The sequence below is a fragment of the Centruroides vittatus genome, unplaced genomic scaffold (assembly GCF_030686945.1).
Source record: "Centruroides vittatus isolate TY-2023 unplaced genomic scaffold, ASM3068694v2 contig_817, whole genome shotgun sequence".
Lineage (NCBI taxonomy): Eukaryota > Metazoa > Arthropoda > Arachnida > Scorpiones > Buthidae > Centruroides > Centruroides vittatus.
In genome coordinates, this window is record NW_027122532.1 from 523,175 (window position 1) to 546,420 (window position 23,246).

General features: G+C 26.7%; 1 protein-coding gene across 7 annotated transcripts in view; it reads left to right on the forward strand.

Moving 5' to 3' along the window:
* Positions 1-23,246, forward strand: part of PAN3 (Poly(A) specific ribonuclease subunit PAN3) — a 102,360-nt gene that overhangs the window by 76,458 nt on the left and 2,656 nt on the right. For 6 of the 7 annotated variants that reach the window (XM_067278668.1, XM_067278671.1, XM_067278669.1 and 3 more), the window contains 4 exons: positions 2,746-2,885; positions 15,126-15,255; positions 16,288-16,352; positions 20,155-20,293. In XM_067278668.1, coding sequence (XP_067134769.1) covers positions 2,746-2,885; positions 15,126-15,255; positions 16,288-16,352; positions 20,155-20,293 — 474 coding nt within the window. Of the gene's footprint in view, positions 1-2,745; positions 2,897-15,125; positions 15,256-16,287; positions 16,353-20,154; positions 20,294-23,246 lie in introns of those variants that run through there. The other variant, XM_067278673.1, reaches the window with a different exon arrangement.

The following is a 23,246-nucleotide window of genomic DNA, read 5'->3' on the forward strand; positions in this document are numbered from 1 at the left end:
ATGTTTGATAATTCAAGTTGATTGAATGTTGCATTAAATTTACATGCAAAAGATTGCTATAAATAAACATATTTTGAATTTCAAAATAATAAACAGTTTAAAATATGGAAATTAGAAAAAAGTAACTTATATCAAAATTCTGTAATAATAATATAATACAACATTTTATAAGTTAAAATATTTTTTATCATAAGTTGAATTTTGAGAGAAATTCTATTATGTTTTTCATAGCAAAAATTAATAATAAACAATATTTGGTGATCCTAATTGATCATTAGCTAAAGTTGGTAAATGATTTCATATAATATAAAACATTAAATATTTCTAGTGTTTTTTTAATCATCTATATAATAATTGGAAGAGTGTTCAATTTGTCCAATTTAGTTTGAGTAAATTGCTGGGGTTAAAAATACAGTTTGGGTATCAAATCAAAGCTCTTATGCTGTAAGTAATGTTGCTGAAGAGATATTTAAGAAAGGTGCAATGGTTCAAGCATGGTGGAGTGACAAGGTACAACGTAATTCTATGGGCAAACATGTCGATTTGTAAAATCCCTTGTGATCCCACAGTTCTCACAATCTACACTTTGGGAACCACAGAATATAAAGGAACAAGTAAATTATCCTAAACAAAAGAGAAAAATCATCACATGACCAACAAACAGAATAGCTAATAATCTCAAACTTGAACAAAAGGAGTTGCTAACAAAGAGTAAATTAACTGTGACTTAGTTATCTGTTTAGAAATGACTGTTCCCTACAAAATAATTTTACTTTGTGGTAATTTTATTTCCATCAAATACAGTAATTAAATCTTGTGATGAAGTTTATGCTAGAATAATTCTCAACATTTAGAAACTAAGTGTATTAAATTTTTTTACACTTAGCATTTATTTTTTTTGCAAAAATTGTTTAATTTGAAAAATTTTGAAATTGTATTTTTCTTATTTATCATTGACTAAGCAAAACTTAATCATGTTTATAAAACAAAATACTTCTTTAGAATCAAATCTGTTGAGAATAGGTATATTCAGACAAATTGAGCATGTGATTATTAGGCTTGTTTTTGAAATGTAAGAATCGAAACATTCTGTTTAGTCATCACAGCTTTTTCTTTGCTTCATTTATTGGTTATTTGTTATAATTAAACACTTTGATAACACATTATTAACACACAATATCTTTTATAAATTTTCTATGTACACAAATATGAATTCTGATTGTTTAATTGTTGGAGTATTTGAATTCTGGGATTTAGAATTTTATAAAAAACAATATAGAAAAATATTTTAATGTTAAAATATAAGGATAAACCTTAGATTTTTATTACTGTAATTAGGAGCTCAATAATTATACTATACTTCAGAGTATTCATTTCTATATTTCTATTTGTATTTATAAATTCAAAAAGAAATATTTTATTCATTGTTGTGGCATTTAATTTTTTATTGATTATTTTTTTTTTAAATTTATGCAGTTAATTAATATACTTTCACATTTTGTAAATTAAAATTTCATTTATGGAACTTTGTACAGAAGGAAAGATTTTGTGAAACTTATCAAAATTATGCATTAAGATTAATTGTGGCTTTTCTGTCTACCTGTAAACATTTTCATTATGTTTTTCAAAATTTATATATAAAACTTGCCTTTGATTTGATGAATATTGTTAATCTACTATTTATTTTTCTGCATGATCCATCATTCAAAATCTTTTATATCTTTTTAAATTTGATTTCCAAATAATTGTTTACATTCTCTGTTTGCTGTACTATAAAAATTTATTTCATTTAAATCTAGTAAATATTAAGTGAACATTTTATATAATTTCTATCTTTATCCACTATATTTTATAATTATCAAGTGTGATAAAATTTTTTTACATTTATCCAATTTAAACTAATACATTTTTACCAAATAAACAGATGCTTCATTCTCCTAAAAATAAAGACTTTTTCTTAATATGCAACTGAGCTGAGTCTTAAAACTTGAAAAAAAATTGATATTTTACATTTATTGAATGCATAATATTAATTACCATATTTGCTGATGTATAAAATGCACCCAATTTTTTTTAAAAGACTTTTAGTACATTTCTAATCTATTTTATTGAAAAATAAAGCACTGTAATTTTCAATTGGTGTCTAAGATGAATATTAAAGACAAACAATAACAACAACAATGCAATTCACTTCCTAAATAAAAAGCTATACACACATATTTGCCAGCATATAAAGTTGCACTCCTTTTCTGACAGTATTTTTTGCAAAGAAATGTGCATCTTATATGCTGGCAAATATAGTATATTTGAATATTTCTATTTCAATATACACTTATATCACTTTAAAGAATTGCTTTATTTCTGAAATATTTTCATCATCAATATTCTCCGAGACTGTCACAAATACTGAAGAGTTTCAAGATATAATTCTTGATAATTTTCTTTTGATAAAAATGATAATTATGCATATTATAACAATATATACTTTACATTTTATACACGTAATGAAATCACTTAAAAATACATACACACATTAAGAAATTCAGATCTATACGAAATAATTAGAACTGTATATTCTATACTGGCATTGATTTATTTATGCTTGTGCCATTTTTCTCCAGTTTTCATGCTGGCTATTATAAATAAAAATTATTATTTATATTTGTCTCAATAAATTTAATTTAAATTTTATTTTAATTCTGCATTTAATCATTTCTGTATTTATTACATATATTGAACCATTAGCAAGAAGATTTAGCTGCATTTGGTAAAGTTGTCCTAGCCTTGGCCTGCAACTCCTTGGCAGCTGTGCAGAGACAGAATCTTCAAACATCAATGGAACTTGTCACCAGGAATTACTCAGCTGATCTCAGAAATCTTATTTTGTTGGTTTGAAGTATCTTCATTGTGCATGCTTATCATGATGATTTCTTTTGCTAGGTCTTCCATTTTTCTCTCTCCCTCTTTCCTACTTTCAAATTTAATCTATTATTGCAAAAAAAAAAAAAAAAAAACATTAAAGAAAACATTTTTTTGCAATTTATATACAATATTAAACATTATCAAAATGAAATTTCTTTAATCAAATTTCATCTTTCTTTGATTTCTGACTGCATTTAATTAACATTTATTATGAGCATGGCTTTAAAATATTGGAATAATGAAAGAGCAATCATGTTTACTTTTTCAAATTTTGTATTTATAAATTCTAACAGCAAGAAATTTATTTATTTGTTTTTGGTTTTTTTTATAGAAACATTTTTGGGGTTTTTATTTGCCATCTTTATTATATTTTAATATAAACTGGTTTATCTCACAGAGAGAACTTTTTAGAAAATTCAAATTCTCTCAGGCATTAAATTCATTATTAGGAATCAACAAGAAAAAGCAAATTTTTTCTTGTCAACTCCTAAATATGAATAAGAAACCTGAAAGTGTTTGAACTTTATAAAATTTTTGCTCTAAGAAAAGCAGCTTGAATTGAATTTACATTTGAGATGCTTCCTTTATAATTATTTAGACATTTCTTTTGTCTATTTGCATTGATTGATTCTGTTTTATATTATTATCCTACAAAAAAATAATTGAATAATCACAATACAAATTTCACAGTCAAGAAGTTCATGCTTAAAAATTTTTTTTTTATTAATTCTATTTATTTTTAAATATCATCTCATAACTTTACAAATTACTCTGATATAATTCTCATTATTTAATTTAAAGCATTTTTTTTCTGATTATTTATATAGTCACTTTCATGTTTTGAAATTTGAGAAGTACAGTTTAAAATTGAAAAGATTTAGATAAGAAAATAAGAATGTTATTAGCATTTTAAAATTGAAATGCTGTATTAACTGAAATGTAATTAAAAGAAAGTTTTAAATAATAATAATATCTAGTATAAAAATATTAACAAAATAATTTAAATCATAATTACTTTCATAGTCTAAAGAATTTTTTAAACTGAAAATGTATTCAGTTCAAATGTATCAGTAGTAAAAAATTAGATTCATTTTAGTATGATTTACAAAATAACAATGAATAATTTAAAACTAGTGAATGACATTTGCTTGTTTTCCATAGTCAGATAAGAAAAATTGATGATAAATATTTTCAGAATATCCTTTGTTCTTGCATCAGATCAGATTTTAGAACATAACTCAATTGTTATTACTAAGATTTACAACTTTGAAAATGTCTAAGACAAAATAAATTATAAAAGTATGTGAAAAATTGCTTTCTTTTAATTCATCAAAGTAGTAGTAATTTTTATTTGAAAATCTATGAATGTGCTTTTATTTGGAATACTTCTTAAATAGATTAATTATTATAGACAATAAGTAAAGAAATTTATCAACTTTACAATTTTTAAGTAAAATATTTATAACATGTATCTTTGTTTTTTAATTAGAACTTCCATAAATCATTGAATTTTGAATTTTTTTAATACCTTTTTCAAATAATAAAATAACAGTAAATTGCATACTATTATTCTAATAGTGGAAACATTTGCAATTTAGATAAACAAAATAAAGATGATTGATGTATGTTCACATAAAAGACAAACACTTATGAAATAATGAATATTCTCTTAACATCATTATGTGTGATTAGTTGATAAATCACAAATATAATAATAATAATAATTGGTAATTACTACCTGTGATAAGCTGCAAATCTTGAAAGTACTTTGAAATTGAGTAAACCACTTTCTAAATTTCTCCATGAGCAGAAACCAATAACTTTAACAATTCAAGAAGTAATTTTTAGTTTCTAAGATTAAAACATATTCTTCTAATCAATTAAATTTGATTACAGTTAAAGTCTTGAAAAAATTTTTATTTTTTGATTGGTAAATTTGCATTAAAAACGATTACGGTACAACCCCCAACTCTTCAATGTAATGTGGAATGATGCTGCAGCCATTTCAAAATAAAAACATTAAAGATTTATATGGACTTTTTTTACTCCTTAGAGACTTTAATCATATGTAAGAAAAAGAATTTTACATCATTTATTATACAGTTAATACATAAAATAGTTTTAACAATGTGTATTATTATACTTGTATTTAGTGCAAATGGTTTGTCTTGCATTGAAATTAAATGATAAGTGACAAACAAATTATTTTGTAATGTGTGTTATCATTTTAAACTTTGTTTTATGAATTACAATATAAGTAGAAGATTCACTGTAATGATCATGACTCTACTGTGTGTCATTTTTCAGATATTGAATTTTATTTGCATATACTTTGATAAAAATAAAAAGTTTAGATATTAATTAAGGATTTATATTGCCTGTTTTTAAAAAAATTTTAATGGCTGAAAACAACTGAAAACATTGATTCACTTGAAAAAATTTCAAGTGAATCAATGACATTAAAAAAGGAAATAATGTAATATAAAGTTATTAATGTCTGGAAAATTATATGATAGTATATTTACAGTGTTGATAGCAGTGGTTTTCAACTTTTCTAAGGCTACAGAAAGCCATTCACATATTTTATTATGCAAAGAATTAGCATTGTATAGTCAAAAGTCACATTTAAGCAATTTCACATTTATTCTTCTCTCAAAACAATGAAGCAATAAAGTAACAAAGTCTATTGTATTGAATAAAATAGTAAACATGAAATTGTCCACATAAATAGGTCGGAATACATAAGGGCAAGTTTGCAGAACATGGGTTACGGTGTATAGGCTGTATATAATTTCGATATTTGCAAGACAGGCCAGATGAGTCTTAAATTGAATATTAACAGATAAAACAGGCATTTGTTAACTGTTTGTATTTTAACTAAAATAAAAAAGGTTAAATTATACTCATAATCTGAATTCATTACTTTTTACAAAGATCTCAATGATTGTTATACATTAAGATATTTTTTTAAGTTTACATGAAAAGATATAAATTATAGTGGAGAATATAAACATTAAATAGCCTGATTCTTGATTAATATCAAACGATGTACCAGATTGTATCGGGCTATATTACGAATACATTACATTTACTTTATATCTAATTAATAAGTCATAATATAGCCTGATACAATCTTGCAGATCGTTCAGCATACAGCAGAGAGTTTTAATGTTACCATGAAAACTCCAAATTAAACTTGCATACTATGCTCTCTGCTATATGAAAAAAATCATGTGTTATATTGCATTTGTTAATTTTTACTAATTTTAAATTATTATTTATTTTATTCTTTGTATTAGTTATCGTGGCATTGGTCTGCATACAATATTCATATTCTTGTTTGATCATCTTTGGGATCAGCCTTTTTATTTGTTCTGATTTACTGAATTGAATTGTTAATCTCCATGCACATTTTTAAATTGCTGAAACTTCTAAACTTGTTTTTTTATTAATATATATGTTACAGTCAAAACCCGTTTTTAGTTAGAACGCGTTTTAGCTAGTTGAAACTAGTTTATACTGGATGTCTTTGTTAAAACCCAGTTTGTCTAGTTAAAACTAGTTTTAACTCAAATTCTAGTTTTAACTAGACAAAACCTGTTTTGTCTAGTTAATTTACTGTTGTACATGTTTTGATTTTAGATAAAACTAGTTTTAACTTTTAACATTAGTTAAAACTAATTTTAGCTACATAAATATGTTTGGGGGAAAATAAATAAAGTTATGTGTAGTGATTCAGGGAAAGAAGCCTAACATTTTGCTTATGAAGGAAATTATAGCGATAGTTTGGGTTTTGGAGGCCTCCAACGAAAATATCATATTTTTGAGCATGTTTTTCAAATAAAACTTTGGAGTATATGAAAAATAATTGTATATTGTGTTTGCAACGACGACTTTTTTACTGTCTGGCACTTTAGGCATCTCACCCTAAGAGTCCAGGTGAGATGCCAAATGCCATTAGGGTAAGATAACAAATATAATTGCATAAAATTAATTTTCGAATATCTTAACCAAATTTAATTTATTGCATATGTAGTACAAAGTACTTCGTAGTAAGTATAACAGTGCAGTATAAGTATTGTTAAGTTTCCGCCCGTTCTAACGTGCTCTATAGCTAGCCGAAAGCTTTTTTTCAGTCCAAAAACCTTTTTGAGAAGTCCCTATATAATTTCTATGCATATCCTGCAATAAAACGAGAAAAGAAAAGTTTATTAAAAATAGGCATATTGGAATTTAATTAACAAAAAATAGGCATGTTACTCAAAGAAAAATGTGGCATCTTTTCCATTTGTCGGGGTAAGATGCCTAGTGGAGTCACGTGTTCTAGCATGTCTGATCGTGATCAGTGATAGCTCACAATGGAAACTTTAGAACCTTAACTACATCACACATTAATTGTTTTTCACAATTTTTAATAAATTCTATTTTAACTTGTAGTTTTAAAATGATTCTAGAAACATTTCTCAACAAAAACTTCATTCTTATCTTGCTTTTATTCTTCTCGGGTGTAGAAAATGAGGTAACGGTAGCCAACTACAGCTTTCCACACTCAATGTTGGCCCAACGATTCATCATACAAACACATGACAATATCTGACGTCACGGTTTGAAAATATCAAAAAGTAGGCATCTTTCCCTGCTTACCATCTTACCCCGAATCACTCTATACGTTGCAGTCAAAACCAGTTTTTAGTTAAGATGCGTTTTAACTAGTTTATACTGGATGTCTTTGTTAAAACCCGTTTTGTCTGGTTAAAACTAGAATTTACTGCTAGTCAAAAATGAATTTGAGTTAAAACTAGTTTTAACTAGACAAAACAGGTTTTAACAAGAAACTAGTTTATACTGGACGTCTAACTAGCTAAAACGTGTTCTAACTAAAAACGGATTTTGACTGTAACATATATATTTAAAATTTTTACAGAAAAAATTATTACAAATAAATTTAGAAATTGGATGGGCTAATGATATTACTGTGAAATGTCTACATTAAAAATTAAGAATGATTTTGTTTATTGTGTAGTGTATTTAATGCATCCATTTGTTTTCAATGTGTTAATTGTCATTATATTATTGAAAAATAATCCAAGAAATAAAATATGAAACACTGTAAAACAGTAAAGAAAAACACTGTGTTGTTGCAGATAATTTTCAGGAAAAAATTTCATTTTGAAACAAATTTCATGCCATTGATACCATGAAAGTTGCATTAAACAATATTTACAATACAGGAAGCAGTTTTTATTTCTTTCCTCTCTGTCTACTTCTAATCTAAGTTGACATTAATTATATATTTTTAATTTACAATTAAACACTACAAGATATAATTCTAATGATTACATTGAAATATTAATTATAATTAAGTAATATTTAATGAGATATATATTCATATTTAGAGTATTTTTTTTTAGTTTGCAGCTTATATTTGTTAGTCTGTTGTGCTTACTGACACTATAGAATACCACTAAACAGTGCAAGACACTAAGGAAGGGAAGGAGTTGATGTTTAATCTGAGATTGAATGTTTTCTGGTATTTTTGTGCCTCGAGATCATATCTTACTCAACCATTTAGATTTGAGGACGAGACTTGTAACCTTCAATAAAGCATTTCATTTTGGATTACATATTGACTACTTTACCTTATTTAGCATATTGGATTGTTTAAAATTATATTTCTATATTGAAAAAACAAGAAAATGAAAACATATCTGACAAAATATAAACTGCTCTCATTATAAATATTCAGAATCTGATTTTATAATTGCAGTATTTTAGTATCAAAAGTACATTAGTTCCTTGTTACGTTGTGTGTATAGGGGGGAGAAACTAAATTAGTGGTGTATTGGCTGTTGTGCTTTTATATTTGGAAGAGAAAAGATAACGAAACAAGCAATATAATGAGGAGCTACTGTATATTAAATTCAAACAACATACAAATAAAACAGCAGTTCTCGTAAAGAGTTTGGTAGAATATACCAGACATATTGACTTCAGATTTATCGATCACAAAGCCGTAATGAATATTGAACAAAAATAAATGCAATATATCTAATACTATAAATAAAAACTGTAATTTAAAAGCTACAAATAAGAAACAATTCCAATATTTTTCAGCCTCATTTTAATTAAATGTTAAATAAATGTAATTCTTTTGGTTATTTTGTTTTTCCTCTGCATGTTTTTAATTATTAATCATATATCTATATGTATTTATATTAATTAATATATATAATAAATTAATAATAAAGGTGATCAAATTATTAAATATTTTAAAACTTTAAAAAAAAAAAAAAAGGTTAAATTGTGTAAATTAAAAACTGCAAAATTAATATAAAAAGCAATTTTAGTTCAATTAATATTAATTTTTTGAATATAAAGAGTAATTAAATTTAGGAACTTAATCTTAATTTTAAAAGTAGAGATCTATGATTGTAAATTTTGTTTGTTTAATTAATCCTTTATCGTACTTTGAAAGTGATAAATTTTAATCAATAGTTATTTAATTGATTATAAATTATAATTTGATCTTTTGTTTGATGTTAAAGCCGAAGCTGGACCGAATACAGCTCCGAAAACATTTCTCAAAATAAAAGTTTGGCTCCTTAAACGAGGTTTGAATTTGTTTCTACAGATTTTAATGACGGTCGTTTTTATTTTATCTTTTTTAACATATTAAGTATGTGACAATGAAACTCTAAGGTGATATTAACTATACTAAATTCATTTGTAAAGATATTAAAGACTTTTTTAAAAATATTTGGCAGTTTTGTTTTGTTTTTTTGTTTTTTATTTTTCATATACTCTGAAACTTTTGTAAATTATTGGTGCCAAATATTTCGTAAATTATATTTTTGAGTAATGACTTAAATTAATTTGAGCAAAATTAACTGGCATGTATTTTTCTATTTAAAATTAGGCAGTGAATATTTTTATCATTTATATTAAATATTAATATTTATGTTTTATTATATTTATCACATTACATGATGATATAATTTTACACATTAGGATTTTTAACATTTGTGTATATTTTTATAGTATTTAGTAATTTTCATTGCAAAATTGCTAAATAAATATTAATAAATAAGAGTTTAAAAGAAACTCGCCATACTGTTGTTATTTTATGCTTTCCTACAGAACCGAATTTTTTTTAATCATTAATCCTCACTTTTATTTTGAATTATTTCAACTACTTTGTGTGGAGTTTGATGTTTTAAGTCAAAACCTGTAACATTTGACCCTTGATCTTTAATAATTTATTTTATTAAAACCTTATTCTGCATCAGACACTGCCTCTTCTATAGGATCAGTCGGTGACCCCATAAGTCATGGAATAAACAGTATATGTTTTGACATAGCAGTTTTTTGCTGCCAACTCTTTCTTTATATCTGTCGGGTTCTGGATGGGATTTATAATAGCACCAGAATTGTTTTTCTCACATCAGACTCTAAAGACTGGACCCTCTGTGTGATTAACTTAATGACAAGAGAATCAGTTTGTTTGGTTTGGGCTATTCGTTGCTTATTAAAACCTTATTAATTTCATTTAAAGCAGATGAATTAACTTTCACTTAATAATGTAGTTTATCAATTAATTTTTGTATTAAATTGAGCTGCAATTTAAAAAATTATAGATCTATAAATTTCCACGGTTGTCTTTGTCAGTCTAGCTTTCCTTAGTCTCAAGATTGATGTTGGATAAATGAAATTCAAGACCCCGATTCACTATATAAGAACTTCCAATGCAAACCGGAAGTCAAATTACTTCAATTCAAAACCTTTTCCCTGAAAGGAGTTAGATAGATGTTAGATGACTGGCATGACTCCATTGCTAACAGGAGAAGTACGATGTACAGGAGCAAGACACTACAGTACTAATTTGATGTAGAGAGCACATATTTTAAATGAAATAAATTTAAAATATAATTAGAAGTTACTGCCCAACATTGTGACGATGTCACAATAAATAATTGTTCATTTTAATTTATCGTGATTTTAGAACCAACATACTATATAACTGCTAGCTCTCCGGTACTAAAATAATATACTGTATACTAGTTTATTCTTGTGATTTTACTGGTCAAGTATTACGTGATGGCACAAGACATAAAATGAAAAAATAAAATTACATTGCTGAAATTTTCAAGGGCTGCGTGTTAGGACCTTGAAGGTCATGGGTTGCATGTGACCGATTTATACAGATAATATTTCTTTTAGTTTCTAAAAATAGATTGTATGTAATTAAATTAAGTGCTTATCAAACTTAAACTTATATTTTATAATATTTACTGCCAGTAAATATTATATGTTACAAGCTTAAAAATATATATATATATTTTTAATTGCATTTTATATTAATAATAGAGTATTTTTTAGTTTGATTTAATAATTAAAATTTAATTAAAAAAATATAATTTGATCCCCTTTATTAATGTAATAAATGTTTTTATTTATGTGAATTTAATAAATGAATTCATATATCTGTAATATTTTATTGAATTTTAGAATAAGTAGCATGACATTATAATGTTTCACTATAATAATATCATCATATCATAATTTTTATTATATATTTGAAACTTATAATGGCAAAAATGTTTTTATTTTTAAATTAATAAATTAACTCTTTGCAATTTACATAAAACTTTTATGCTGAAATGTGGTGGTGATTTTTGATAATTTTTTTTAATAGAAAATTATTATTGCTTTTTCCGATTATTTAATATTTCTTACTTAAAATAATGCTTTTATTTTTAATGTGTAATAAATAGAATTATGGGATTTTATTATTTTAATTTTAACTTCAATTTTTCGTTTTTGCTATGTTGATTTGTAAGCTTAATATTTTTTTTATGTCGTGTTTTACATATTGCCAACTAGAATTAGCTACCCAGATTCTTTCGAAATGAATGCTACCATTTTAAACTACCTTAATTATGTTAATAATTATCCGAGAAGTACACGACGTACACTGATCGATAGAGTAGCTGTTCGAGTTTCGTTTCCCATCTGTTTTCAAGCATCTTGCTGTCTGCCTCTAGGAAGTGCCATTTGTAAAGTCGGAATCACTCGTGTGAGTAATCAACAAGAGCTGAGGAACCATGGAAACATAGCTGCTCTGGGAGGAGCAGCAATGGATATGCCTTAGTGGGTATAGGAAGAATTTGAGTGTCTGGTTGGATGTTGGCCATGTGAATGAAGTGTACATACTGAGAAATTGTAATGAGCAAATGTGAAACTTAGACAGTTTTTTAATGTTTAGTGTATGTTTTAGTGTTATACAATTGTCTCGGATTATTACGATAATTTAAAATGGTGGCCATTTTTTTGGAAGAAGACTCCATATTAACAAGTTTATGTATCCAAAATCCTTAATCTCTACACCTTTCTAGCAGAAGAGTATAGTTGAAAAAATAAGAGGATTCTATAGATTAAAAATTTCATTTATATAGTGTAATATGATCTTAGAATTTGAAATCCCTATAAAAGAAATAGTCAGGTTATTCTTCAGAATGTGAGAAAATAATCAATGTTTTTGATATGATTTACTTTGTTTAATGTTGTTATGTTTAGGTATAAACTTAAATGCATTATAATGGTAATTAAAATTAGATAATACTAAAGTGTTTTCCTATTTATTAAACAATTTTGTTTATTTTTAAAGGGTGCAATGAGAAAAAGATGTATAATTATTAAACCCTGTTTCATTGGAATAAGAGAGATCTTTATAGAAATTCTGCAGGCTAATTAATAGAACAGGACTTCAGAAATTACACTTTTTTTTTTTAATGAATTTTTATTCACTTATATTAAATGTTTTTACATTACTTAATAAATTTCTAACTAGATTTAAGTTTTATTAATATAACATAATGTAAGAGACTAATTTAACTATGCTTATTTTGGAAAATTGATATTATTTTAAAATTTTTGAAGAGTAAAGCACACAAAATACCTTTGTTACATTTTATTTGAATTAGAGTAATTGTAATTAAACAAAATTTAATGTGAAATATGTAATTAAATGTATCTGTTTCTACTGTCTTTTTAACTCTCTACTATTTTAAAGTAACATCAATTGTCTGAATATATGAAATTTTATTAAATTTCTTAATTTTTAGTTAACGAAATGATGAATAAACTAAAATACTTAGTATTTAAGTATTTAGTTCAACTACTGAGAAATGCAATGCTGAATAGTAAGACATTCCAAAAGTATCTTAAAAATTGCATTAACCACTTTAATCTGTAACGTTTTATCCATATTTAACAGATTTTTTTCAGGATAAACTGACAAATGATTGATGATTGCATTTGAATAGAACAAAAAATTTAAAACATTCCAGAAAGGTCAGTTAAATATGACTGAAAACCTTAGATATTAAAGTGGTCAATGCAATTTTTTAGGTATTTTTGGAGTGTTTTACTACTAAGTATACCATTAACTAGACTTTGCATTTCATTTTCAGCCAATTTAAGACAATATATTATACTAGAAGGCAGTGAAATACAAATTCTAGATAACTCTTGTATCACTTTCATTATTTTTTTTTTTTATTTCATTCTATTTATACTCATATATTCAACTTATCTTTTACTAATCTATTCCAAATTCAATTCATAGTTTCACAATATAGAAATTGCAATGGAGCTAGATTATTTAAATTTTTTTTTTTTTTTTTTTTTTTTGTATTTCAGTGTCGCTCAGTATTGTGAATGTTGAAAATTACATAACCATTATTTTCTTGATCAAAATAAGTCTAAAAATTTGGCTTGTTATATTCTTTGTGAATTAAATTTGATTTATCTTGTAGCTTTTAAGAAACGACACTGAAAAAGTAAAAATGAAATAAAATTGGTTTGCTTAATTAGCAAAGAAAGATTTATTCTAACATTTGATACTCTAATAAAATCTTTAGCTTAATCCTATAACTAAATAATAAATTAAAATACTGTTAAAGTTTGTATAACAACTCAAACAGTTTGAGGAGTTTTTATATTAGTTTATTCTTTATTTTAAAAATTTTAAGTAAAATTAATCATATAAGCTAGAAGTTGTAATTAGTATATAATGAATTTATTCAATTATATCTTTATAATTTTTTTTTCTTTTAATTGCAAAGAGTTAAATCCAATCATCCACTAATTTATTTTCAAGTTTTGATTTTGATATTTAATTAAAAATTTAACATGGTTTAACACACACAGAAATTTATATTTTATTTCAAATAAACTACACTTACTCTTAATTACAATGTATTTTTTCTAAAATCTCATTATAAGATACTTAATTAGATATTTAAATTGTATAAATGATAACTTATAAAAGCTATAAATGGTAATTTTTTCATTAGCAGTGACTGGAGCTTGGCTTGCAAGTTATACTGCGCTCCAAAATATAAGTCGTGTGGCTTGAATGAGATGTGCAACTATTCAGAGATTGATTGTAAAGCCTAGATAGCATCACTAAATCCTTTCAGAAATTATAAAAATATTATATTAAATCACATTAAATAAACTTAATCTTGGTGACAATGCAAAAAACATAGCATAATCTAGATTTTTAAAGTTGAAATGAGAAAAATAGACAGTTTAATCTTGAATTATTTATTGGTGGATGATTTACGTATTTATATATGATGATGATGATTGTAAATATGAAGCGTTAAATCTTTCATTTTAAATTTATCTGTTATAAATATAATATGAATAAATTAGAAAAGTACAAAGAAAACTGTACAGAATACGATTAGTTTTGTAAGCTTATATTTAAACTGTGTGGGGATATGTGCATTGGTACAAATTAGTAATATCTTTCTAAGAAAATATTTAATACTTCATGTTTATATAAACTTTAAAATATCAAGAATATTGATTTAAATGTGAAAGTTTAAGGATTATAGAGAATTGTCTGTATTTCATGGTAAAATTTTTTAACAAATCAATAATATATATTGTACCCTTTTTTATGACAAATCTTGGGCAGAAATTAAATAACTGAAAAATAAATATTACAATGTTTGTAACTTATTTTTCGGTTTTTTATAGAAAAACATAAATAATTATTTTTTCTATAAGAAATTCTAGTACTTCTAAAATGAAGAAATCCACAAAAATAATTTTAATTGTAAAATGTTATTTGTATTTATTATTAATTTAAATTCATATATGTATATAATAAAACTTTATTTTTTCGTCAAAAGGTATTTATTGTCGACTCAGACACGTGCTCGGAGTATAAATGACATTATGCCAATGATTGGAGCAAGGTTTTACACACAACTCGACGCCGCACAAATGCGAAGCGACGTAATCGAAAATGAATTAGCAAAGGTGAAATTAACCGAGGGGCACTTTTAGACTTTTTTAAGTTTATTGCTGTTATTAAATTTTAAATTAATATTTAACCATTGAATTCTTATCTCCTTTTCAGGGTTATTTAATTGAATTTGTAGCACTGTTTGAAAGGAAATTTTCAAAATTTAAGATGGCATAACGATGAAAATAATGATAACATAGAATACTTTTGTGTATAAAGTGTAACTCTGATTTATGAATGTACTGCATGTCTGAAAAACTCCCTTTTATGGGAGGTTAATCAAGGGATACCTGTATTCTAATGAACAAATATACAGTGTAAATGAAACAAAGAAAATGGAGACTGGAAACTACAAGCTATGAAATCAGAGTACATGGTAATTTCAACCTCATTGCACTCCCAGTTAGAAATATTTTGTTCTCATAAATATTGGTTAGTCTTTGTTGTATTAAATTATTTGGTGCACCTTTAAGTGTAACCTTTTAAAAAAGCTTTGACCCCTTTATTCTCCTTTCAAGACTAGCACTTGTCTTTAGACTGTCCATGCTCAAGGATGGTCATTAACTGGGTTGAAAGTGTTAGTGCTCCTTTTTTTTTTTTTTTTTAAAGAATACTAATATTAAAAGTGCATTAAGTAATTCAGCCAAGTTATCATAGTGGCTAGTACATTATTTTCATGAATGGAGAAGAGGAATAAAATAAAATGGATCATCACATCAAATTCTTGTATGTGGAGTATTCATAAATCAGGGTAACACTAGAATTTCTTTTATTAGCTTGTAGTATAAATGTTTGATTAACAGAATAATTATATTATTTATGAGTTGAAATGCACAGAATTGTATAATATATTTCCTACTAAAATTGATGAAATCATTTTCATCAATTAAGTAATATAATCTTACATAATTATAACATAATTGATTATTAATTTAATCATATTGTGTGTGTATGTATATTATATATGTTTTTACAGCGGAAATTACATTGTATAAAATAATATACTGTACAATGTTTTGTATTTTTATTATAAATTTATTTTTTAGGAAGTCGAAAATGGAAGACTTTTTCGTCTACTTGTAAAATTGGGAACAATAAATGAACGTTCAGAGTAAATATTAATTAAATACTTACGATATTTATTATTAAAATTATTTAGTTTATTTATTTTGTTAAATATCTTCAAATAACTTTTAGGATGTTTTAATATTACCTTAGCAAATTTTCTTAAGCATTGTCACAATATATTTATTTTAATTATCTAATTAAGCTGATTAAAAAGAAGTTTGTTTATAGTTTTCAGAATTTATTACTGAATAGTTGATACCTCATTTATTTTAATAATAAAATCAGTAATTAATGTCAGGAACTGTAAGTTGAACATAAAAAATAATTCTGATAATGGGATCCATTTCAAAGCCATGCATAAACCTACAATGTATACCGACATTGTAGTTATGCCGGGGCATACCAGGGTAACACCCTGGGTACATTTTTAACAATTAAACATTTATTTCACTAAATCTTATTGTGTGAATACAATCATAAACTAATAAAGTAAGTTTAATTCTACCTTAAGTGCCTATCACAGAGAGAGGGCTTACACAACTTCAATATCTGGCAATCTCCATCTGAGTCTTGGAAGTCGTAGTAATAGAATTCTTAGATACAGGTGGAAGAGTTTGTGGAGTCTGGTCCAAATTGGGACGTAGCCACCTGTCGACAGTGTGATCAGGCTCACCTGAGTGGAGCAAGGAGGAATTAGCAGATAGTTGGGAAACTGAGAAGATTAGCAGTGGTGCAGAACATTATGGTGGAGGGTCACCACCATGATTAACAAATGGACAAACTCTCTGTGTAATACTTTTTCATCTTTCCCTTTATTTGGGGTCTTGCTCCTCTCTATCCATATGCCCAAATTTGGTGAACTTGTGAAGGGAGCTGGGTGATAGTTCCGATCTCCAATTTGAAATTTCCTTTGATGAGTGGGATTTTGCTGCAAAATGTGTCATTTACAAAGGAAATGTTAACAAAAAGAAAATCTTAGGAACTTCCTCTGTTATATTTGTCATCTCAAGCATAAATGATTTTCTGTTTAATATTTGTTCAAATAATTAAATCGCCTAAATTGCCAAGAATGCCTGCCTTGGGTTCTCAACAATGGCAATCCAAATTCAGTGTGTCTGTTAGCACCCTGTCACTTTTTCATTCATAACTACATCCCTGCTATATAATACCACAATACTGTTCTGGTATTTTGAATTTCAAACAAACATTTGATATTTTTTCAGTAAAGATTCATAAAACACATGAATAGTCAACTTTGAATGAATAATGTTCTTTATTTGGTTCACCTGGTGAACCAAATAAAGAACATTATTTTTGATCTGTAAGACTAATTATACTGGAAAATATGGATGCAGATATTAAGTCCTGTTAATATATAGAAAGTACTAGTATACAAAATAAATTTTAAATTAAGCTAAAAAAGGACACAAAGGCATAATAATTAAATATCGCTGATTTTGGTAAATTTAGGGCTTAAAAACTGGCAACATTCATCATACCTGTAATAGATATACTGTAGCTAGTTTTGAAAATCAACTAAGTAATCTGATAGTTTAACCAATGTTAACTTGCTTATAATTAAAATTTAGAAAGCTAGTAAATTTTTTAAAAAATTAATTAAATTACTAAAAAATTAAAATAAATTTGATTAATCTTTTGTGCAAAACAACACCAAAACAATTTTTATAGTTATGTTGCAAAAGAAAGAGATTTGTAGTTACGATTCTATGCGCTGAACTTCTATATTTTATTAATGTATAATTGTAATTTTGTTTGATGTTTATTTCTGTATTTATTGTATTTTATTTAAATTCTATAAGTTTTAAGAATTCCAATTTTCATAATACTATGACGTCATAGGAATACAAGTGTGAGGTTCCAGAATTGTCCCGGAACTCACTAAAATAGAAAAATGTAAAATAATTTAATTATTAGAGAAAAAAAGGAATGAACAAAAGTTTTTTTATAGAAACTTGAGAAATAGTCTAGATAGTGCAGCTCCCAAGATCGAGCATTTGGATTGGAGTCGGATTTTCCATTGTTTGAAAAGACAATGATGACTTTTGCAAACTCCGATTCTTCGATTCACGTAAGTAAATCGGAGAATCCATTGGATCCTCATCATAAAGCATGGGTGAGGGTCCAAAACCAATTCTGTCCCTTGATCATCCTCTTGGGAATGATTGAGAAACAGGAAGGTGATAAAAGCCGGTGTCTCAAGGACACGAGGCTGTCAAAAGTCATCTCTTCCGTAGCCATCGCCACCAATCACCTCCAGTCATTTGCCTTTTCCCTGCACTTTATCTCCGCTATTTTGCTGCCGCTGCTGCCTTTTCCTTCCACAAATTAACAGTTGCCTTTCAAAAGGTGGACTTTTCTAACTCAGGAAAAACACAGGTGATTTACGTTAGTGCTAGACATCGAATGGAAATCAAATGAATTTTCCTTTCCGGATTGTTCACTGAGCATTGCTCTGGATTCCACTAATGCCACTATGAACTTAAGACAAGAAACGAAGACAACTTTAACTATATTGTAAGCATATTTGTACAATAAACAGGTTAAACGGGATGAGTTTTATAAAAAAAAAAAAATTGTAAATGCTAAAAACGAGTAAAATTGTCATTGTCTGATCCAAATCAAAATATGACACACAACCTCCTTTATTGACCTTTAATCACCAAAATTTAATAGCATCGATCTTCTAATAAACAAACCTCCCAGCAAAATTCCAGAAATTTTCAACAAAAAGCACAAGAATTATTAAGCTTCAAAGGTGAACAAAATTGTGCCACAAACATACACACACAAACCCCAAATTTTTTTTGCTGGGAAAGTAAAAATAGGAGTCCATGACTTTGTCACTTTGTTTTTGATATACAGAGGTATTAATGTCCATGCTCTCTGATGTAACTACCTATTTAGGCCTAGGGGTCAAAAATAAAAACAGCATTGTGTGCGGCTAATGGAAAATAGACACAAAAAATGAAAGAAACACAAGAACAAAGTAATGGATGATGATTGCTTTGATCTTAGATCACTTTTCTGTGTTGGCAGGTACAAGGATGGCCTCTTTTGTGGTAGCAAGTGCAAAGTTTGCATGTCTGCAACCATCAGGTACAAGGATTGCTCTTCTGTACTTAACAAGTGCAAGGATTGCTACCTTCTTTTTAGCTCCATCTCCATTCTATCTCAATACAACAAAGATGCACATGTTCTAATTTTAAAGTGATATAATTAATAAATAGTGCAGTTAATTTTAAAGTGCTATAATTTTGAAAGGAAGCATTTTCAAACCTAAGTTTATATGGAATTTTTTTTATTACTACCTAATAACATACTAAAAATTTAAAAACTTGAAACTAAGTTGTCTCTGCAGAATTATGTAAAATAATTGTTAGAAATCCCACCAGCCATTTTAATTAAGATTAAAAACATACTGTTGAAGTTTGAAGAAACCTTTCAAAAATACCCTATATATTTCAGATATACTTGTGATATTCACACATCATTAAATAATAGTTTTCATAATGGAAGAATGGTTATAATTTTATCTTGCTTATAGAGAATGCTCTGGAGAACATTGTAAAAGTTCATTATAATTAACATTTGTGATAACTGAAATCGGACAAAATTGATACTCGTCATTTATTTTATTCAATCTTGCTTTGTTTAAAAAACAAAGACGAGTATCAATTTTGAAGATTTTTTTCTCAATTGAAAACAGGCATACAATTTCTCCTAATAACTATTTACACTATATGATTAAAATCAACATATTGATCCATTATTATAATTTCAAATATTATTTATGGAAATATTAAGTTTAATCTTTATATTTTTAGGTATAGCATGGATCCAACATGGTCCGAAACTGGGGATCGTTATTTGCTTAAACTTTTCAGGGATTACTTATTTCATCAAGTTACAGAAGACGGTCGACCCTGGTTAGACATGTCACACGTAGTACAATGTCTGAATAAGGTTAGTGAGAACAGTTTTTGTATTATAATTTAAAAGATTTATTTTAAAAACAGTTTGGCAAATTAAATATATAGATGTTTTCAATCTTATTCACATTATAGTTTTGGTATTAGTCGTATTGTTAGCATTAACTAGTATCATTATTCTTGTTTATAAAGCAATCTCTGTAATTTATTCATAGTTTCTCATTATTTTATTATTAATTTTATGGAATTGCCTGTACAGTTACAGAAGCATCTCCTCTTCCCTCTTTTTATTTAGAGCAGTGGTTCTCAACCCATGTTATGTGTGGAATGCAGTTGTTCTGCAAACTGTCCCAAGTGTTCCACAAAAAAAATAATTTGAAATAAAATATTATTTATTTTTATTTTAATGTACTATGACATATTACTTTATTTGTAGACAATTCCATGTTTACTGTTTTATTCCATACAATAAAGTTCATTGCTTCATTGTTTTTTGAGAATAGTAAATGTGGGATTGCTTATCAATTTTTAAATATATTGATGCTAATTCTCTGCATAATAAAAAGTATATACGAATGGTGGTCCAGTCTTAGAAAGATTGAGAACCAGTGATTTACAGGAAGATTTAATCTATCATACAGTTTGAGAAGTAATATGCTTTTCCTTCTTGAAAAATTTAATCTTCCATTGCACATAAAACATTATTAAGCACATTACAATCAAAAATGTATGCAACCAGTATAGATTTATTGAGTAGTTTTACAGTAGGACAAATGCTTAGTAATTATGAAAATCTAAAGGAAATTTTTTTAATTGTTTGACAAACAAAATGACTATCTATTAGTTATTTCAATACACTGCAAGAAGCAGGTGGTTTATAAATGTCCTCATGGAGTTAAATACAAATCCAAATGTAGTGGTCAACATCCTAACTACATTGATTGTCTAGCAAAAATCAATGTTTAGTCACCTTCCATGTTACTTCTTTGTTACAGTAATGTCAACTTAAATCATAATTGTACAATTCCATGTAGTCTAATTTTAACTTTTTTGTATGTGGAAATTGCAAAAGATTTGTTTCTGACTAATGCCAAAGATACAATGGTTACAGAAGTATGTGATAAAAAAACTGGAAAGCATTTTGCTCATTAAACAATCCAACATGAAATATTTTCCCAAGAAATACTTAAAGACAAATGATCACTTGAGAAATTTTTGTAGGGTTTGGTGGAGCAAGTTAACAAGTTTCAGATTGAAAATGATTTGGATAGAAATGTTACATGTCTGTATCTTCCTCTGGTATGGTTTTTTTTCTTAAAATAAATTAACTACTGTCCAGGTTGATGCTTCATTCAGTTTTAACATGGGAAAATTACAAGCTTTTAAGCATTTTGCTATTATATCTCAGTAACAGGCAAATCTGAATTAAGTTCAATTGCTTCTCTGATAGATGAATCATTGCACAATATTACAGACTGCATGCTGTAGTTAAAACAGGTTATTTACAATCTAACTCCTAAATACAGTTTGCGGACTGCAGCATGACAGGTCACAACTTGGCTGGCATTTAGTATTGCTGAACAATCAACACACTGAATTTTAACATCAGTTTAACTTATCATGCAATCTTTTAAATTAAATAAAACTTTTATTAACTGGAGTATGAGTTAAGGCAGAGTTATAGTAATGCATTAGTTTTTTAGTCTATGGTACATAAATGTTAGTGTGAGGGGTGCTTGGCATGCTTATGCCCTTGGCATTTGTCCCATGGCCAATGCATACTAGGGAGTGTTTGTTTTACCCCCTTTAAAACTTGGTAAAAAACCTTGACTAATATTTGGACCAATACAGCATTTAAAATCTGTTGTTGTAGATCCAATAGTTTTGAATTTTATTTGATTTGAATCTTTAAATTGGGTAAATTCATTAATAATTTAAATAATAATAATTGAAATTAACTCATTTAATAAATGAGCAATTATTTATTGTGACATCATTACAATGCTGGTCTGAAATTTTTAATTCATTTAATTTAATATTCTCCACCTCAAATGAGTAGTGGTTTGCTTCTGTACATCATACAATAGAGTCATGCTAGTCATGTATTAACTGCTTTCGAATTGAAATAATGTCTTCCTGTTTGCATCGGAAGTTCATATACAGTTAATTGAGGCCTCTTACCTCTAATGTTTCCATATCTGGTCTCAGATTTCATCTATCTAACTCTATTCTTGAGATTAAGGAAAGCCAAATGGACGGACGACAGTGGGGAATTTATAAGTCTACAATTTGAAAATTTTAACCCAATAAGTAAACAGTTTAGATTCAAGTTGACTTTTTTCCATAATCTTTGTTGATCATAAATAATTTGATTATGCACTTTCTTTGCTTTTCAACTTTTGCAAATTTTACATATATATATATAATCACTAATGTTTACATCATACGAAATTATTGTCTGAAGAATGTTGTAGATGAAAATATTTTCAATATCTACAGTTAAGAAGAATAGTAAATGAGTTTTATTCTTGATGATAATTTTTCTAAATATAGATAATCTTTATATTTTAATCTCAAAACTTATTTGACCTTATATATAACTAGCAGGTAGGCCCAGCGTTGCTCGGGCAAAAGTAACGATAGCGAAGATTAAAATTATTACATTATAGTCACAAAAAAAAGAGTAATTTCATCGACAAACTAAGTTTTTCTAAAGAAAGGTCAAATTTGAAAATTGAATGTTCTAATATTGTTCAATTTTCACGACGTGTTCTGATTATATCCTTCGATTTTCATCGAATATCATAAAGAAGAAAGGTCGAGAGAAACCGAACTAATCTGTTTAAATTTGAAAATCGAATATGTTCCAACATATTACTCTTTTTGTTTTTTTCTTTTTTTTTTTCAAGTGCCCGTAAATCTTGCACGTCGCTTTCTCTCGTTCTCCATTGTTACTTAACACTTTAATACTTAAATCTGGTACCCTA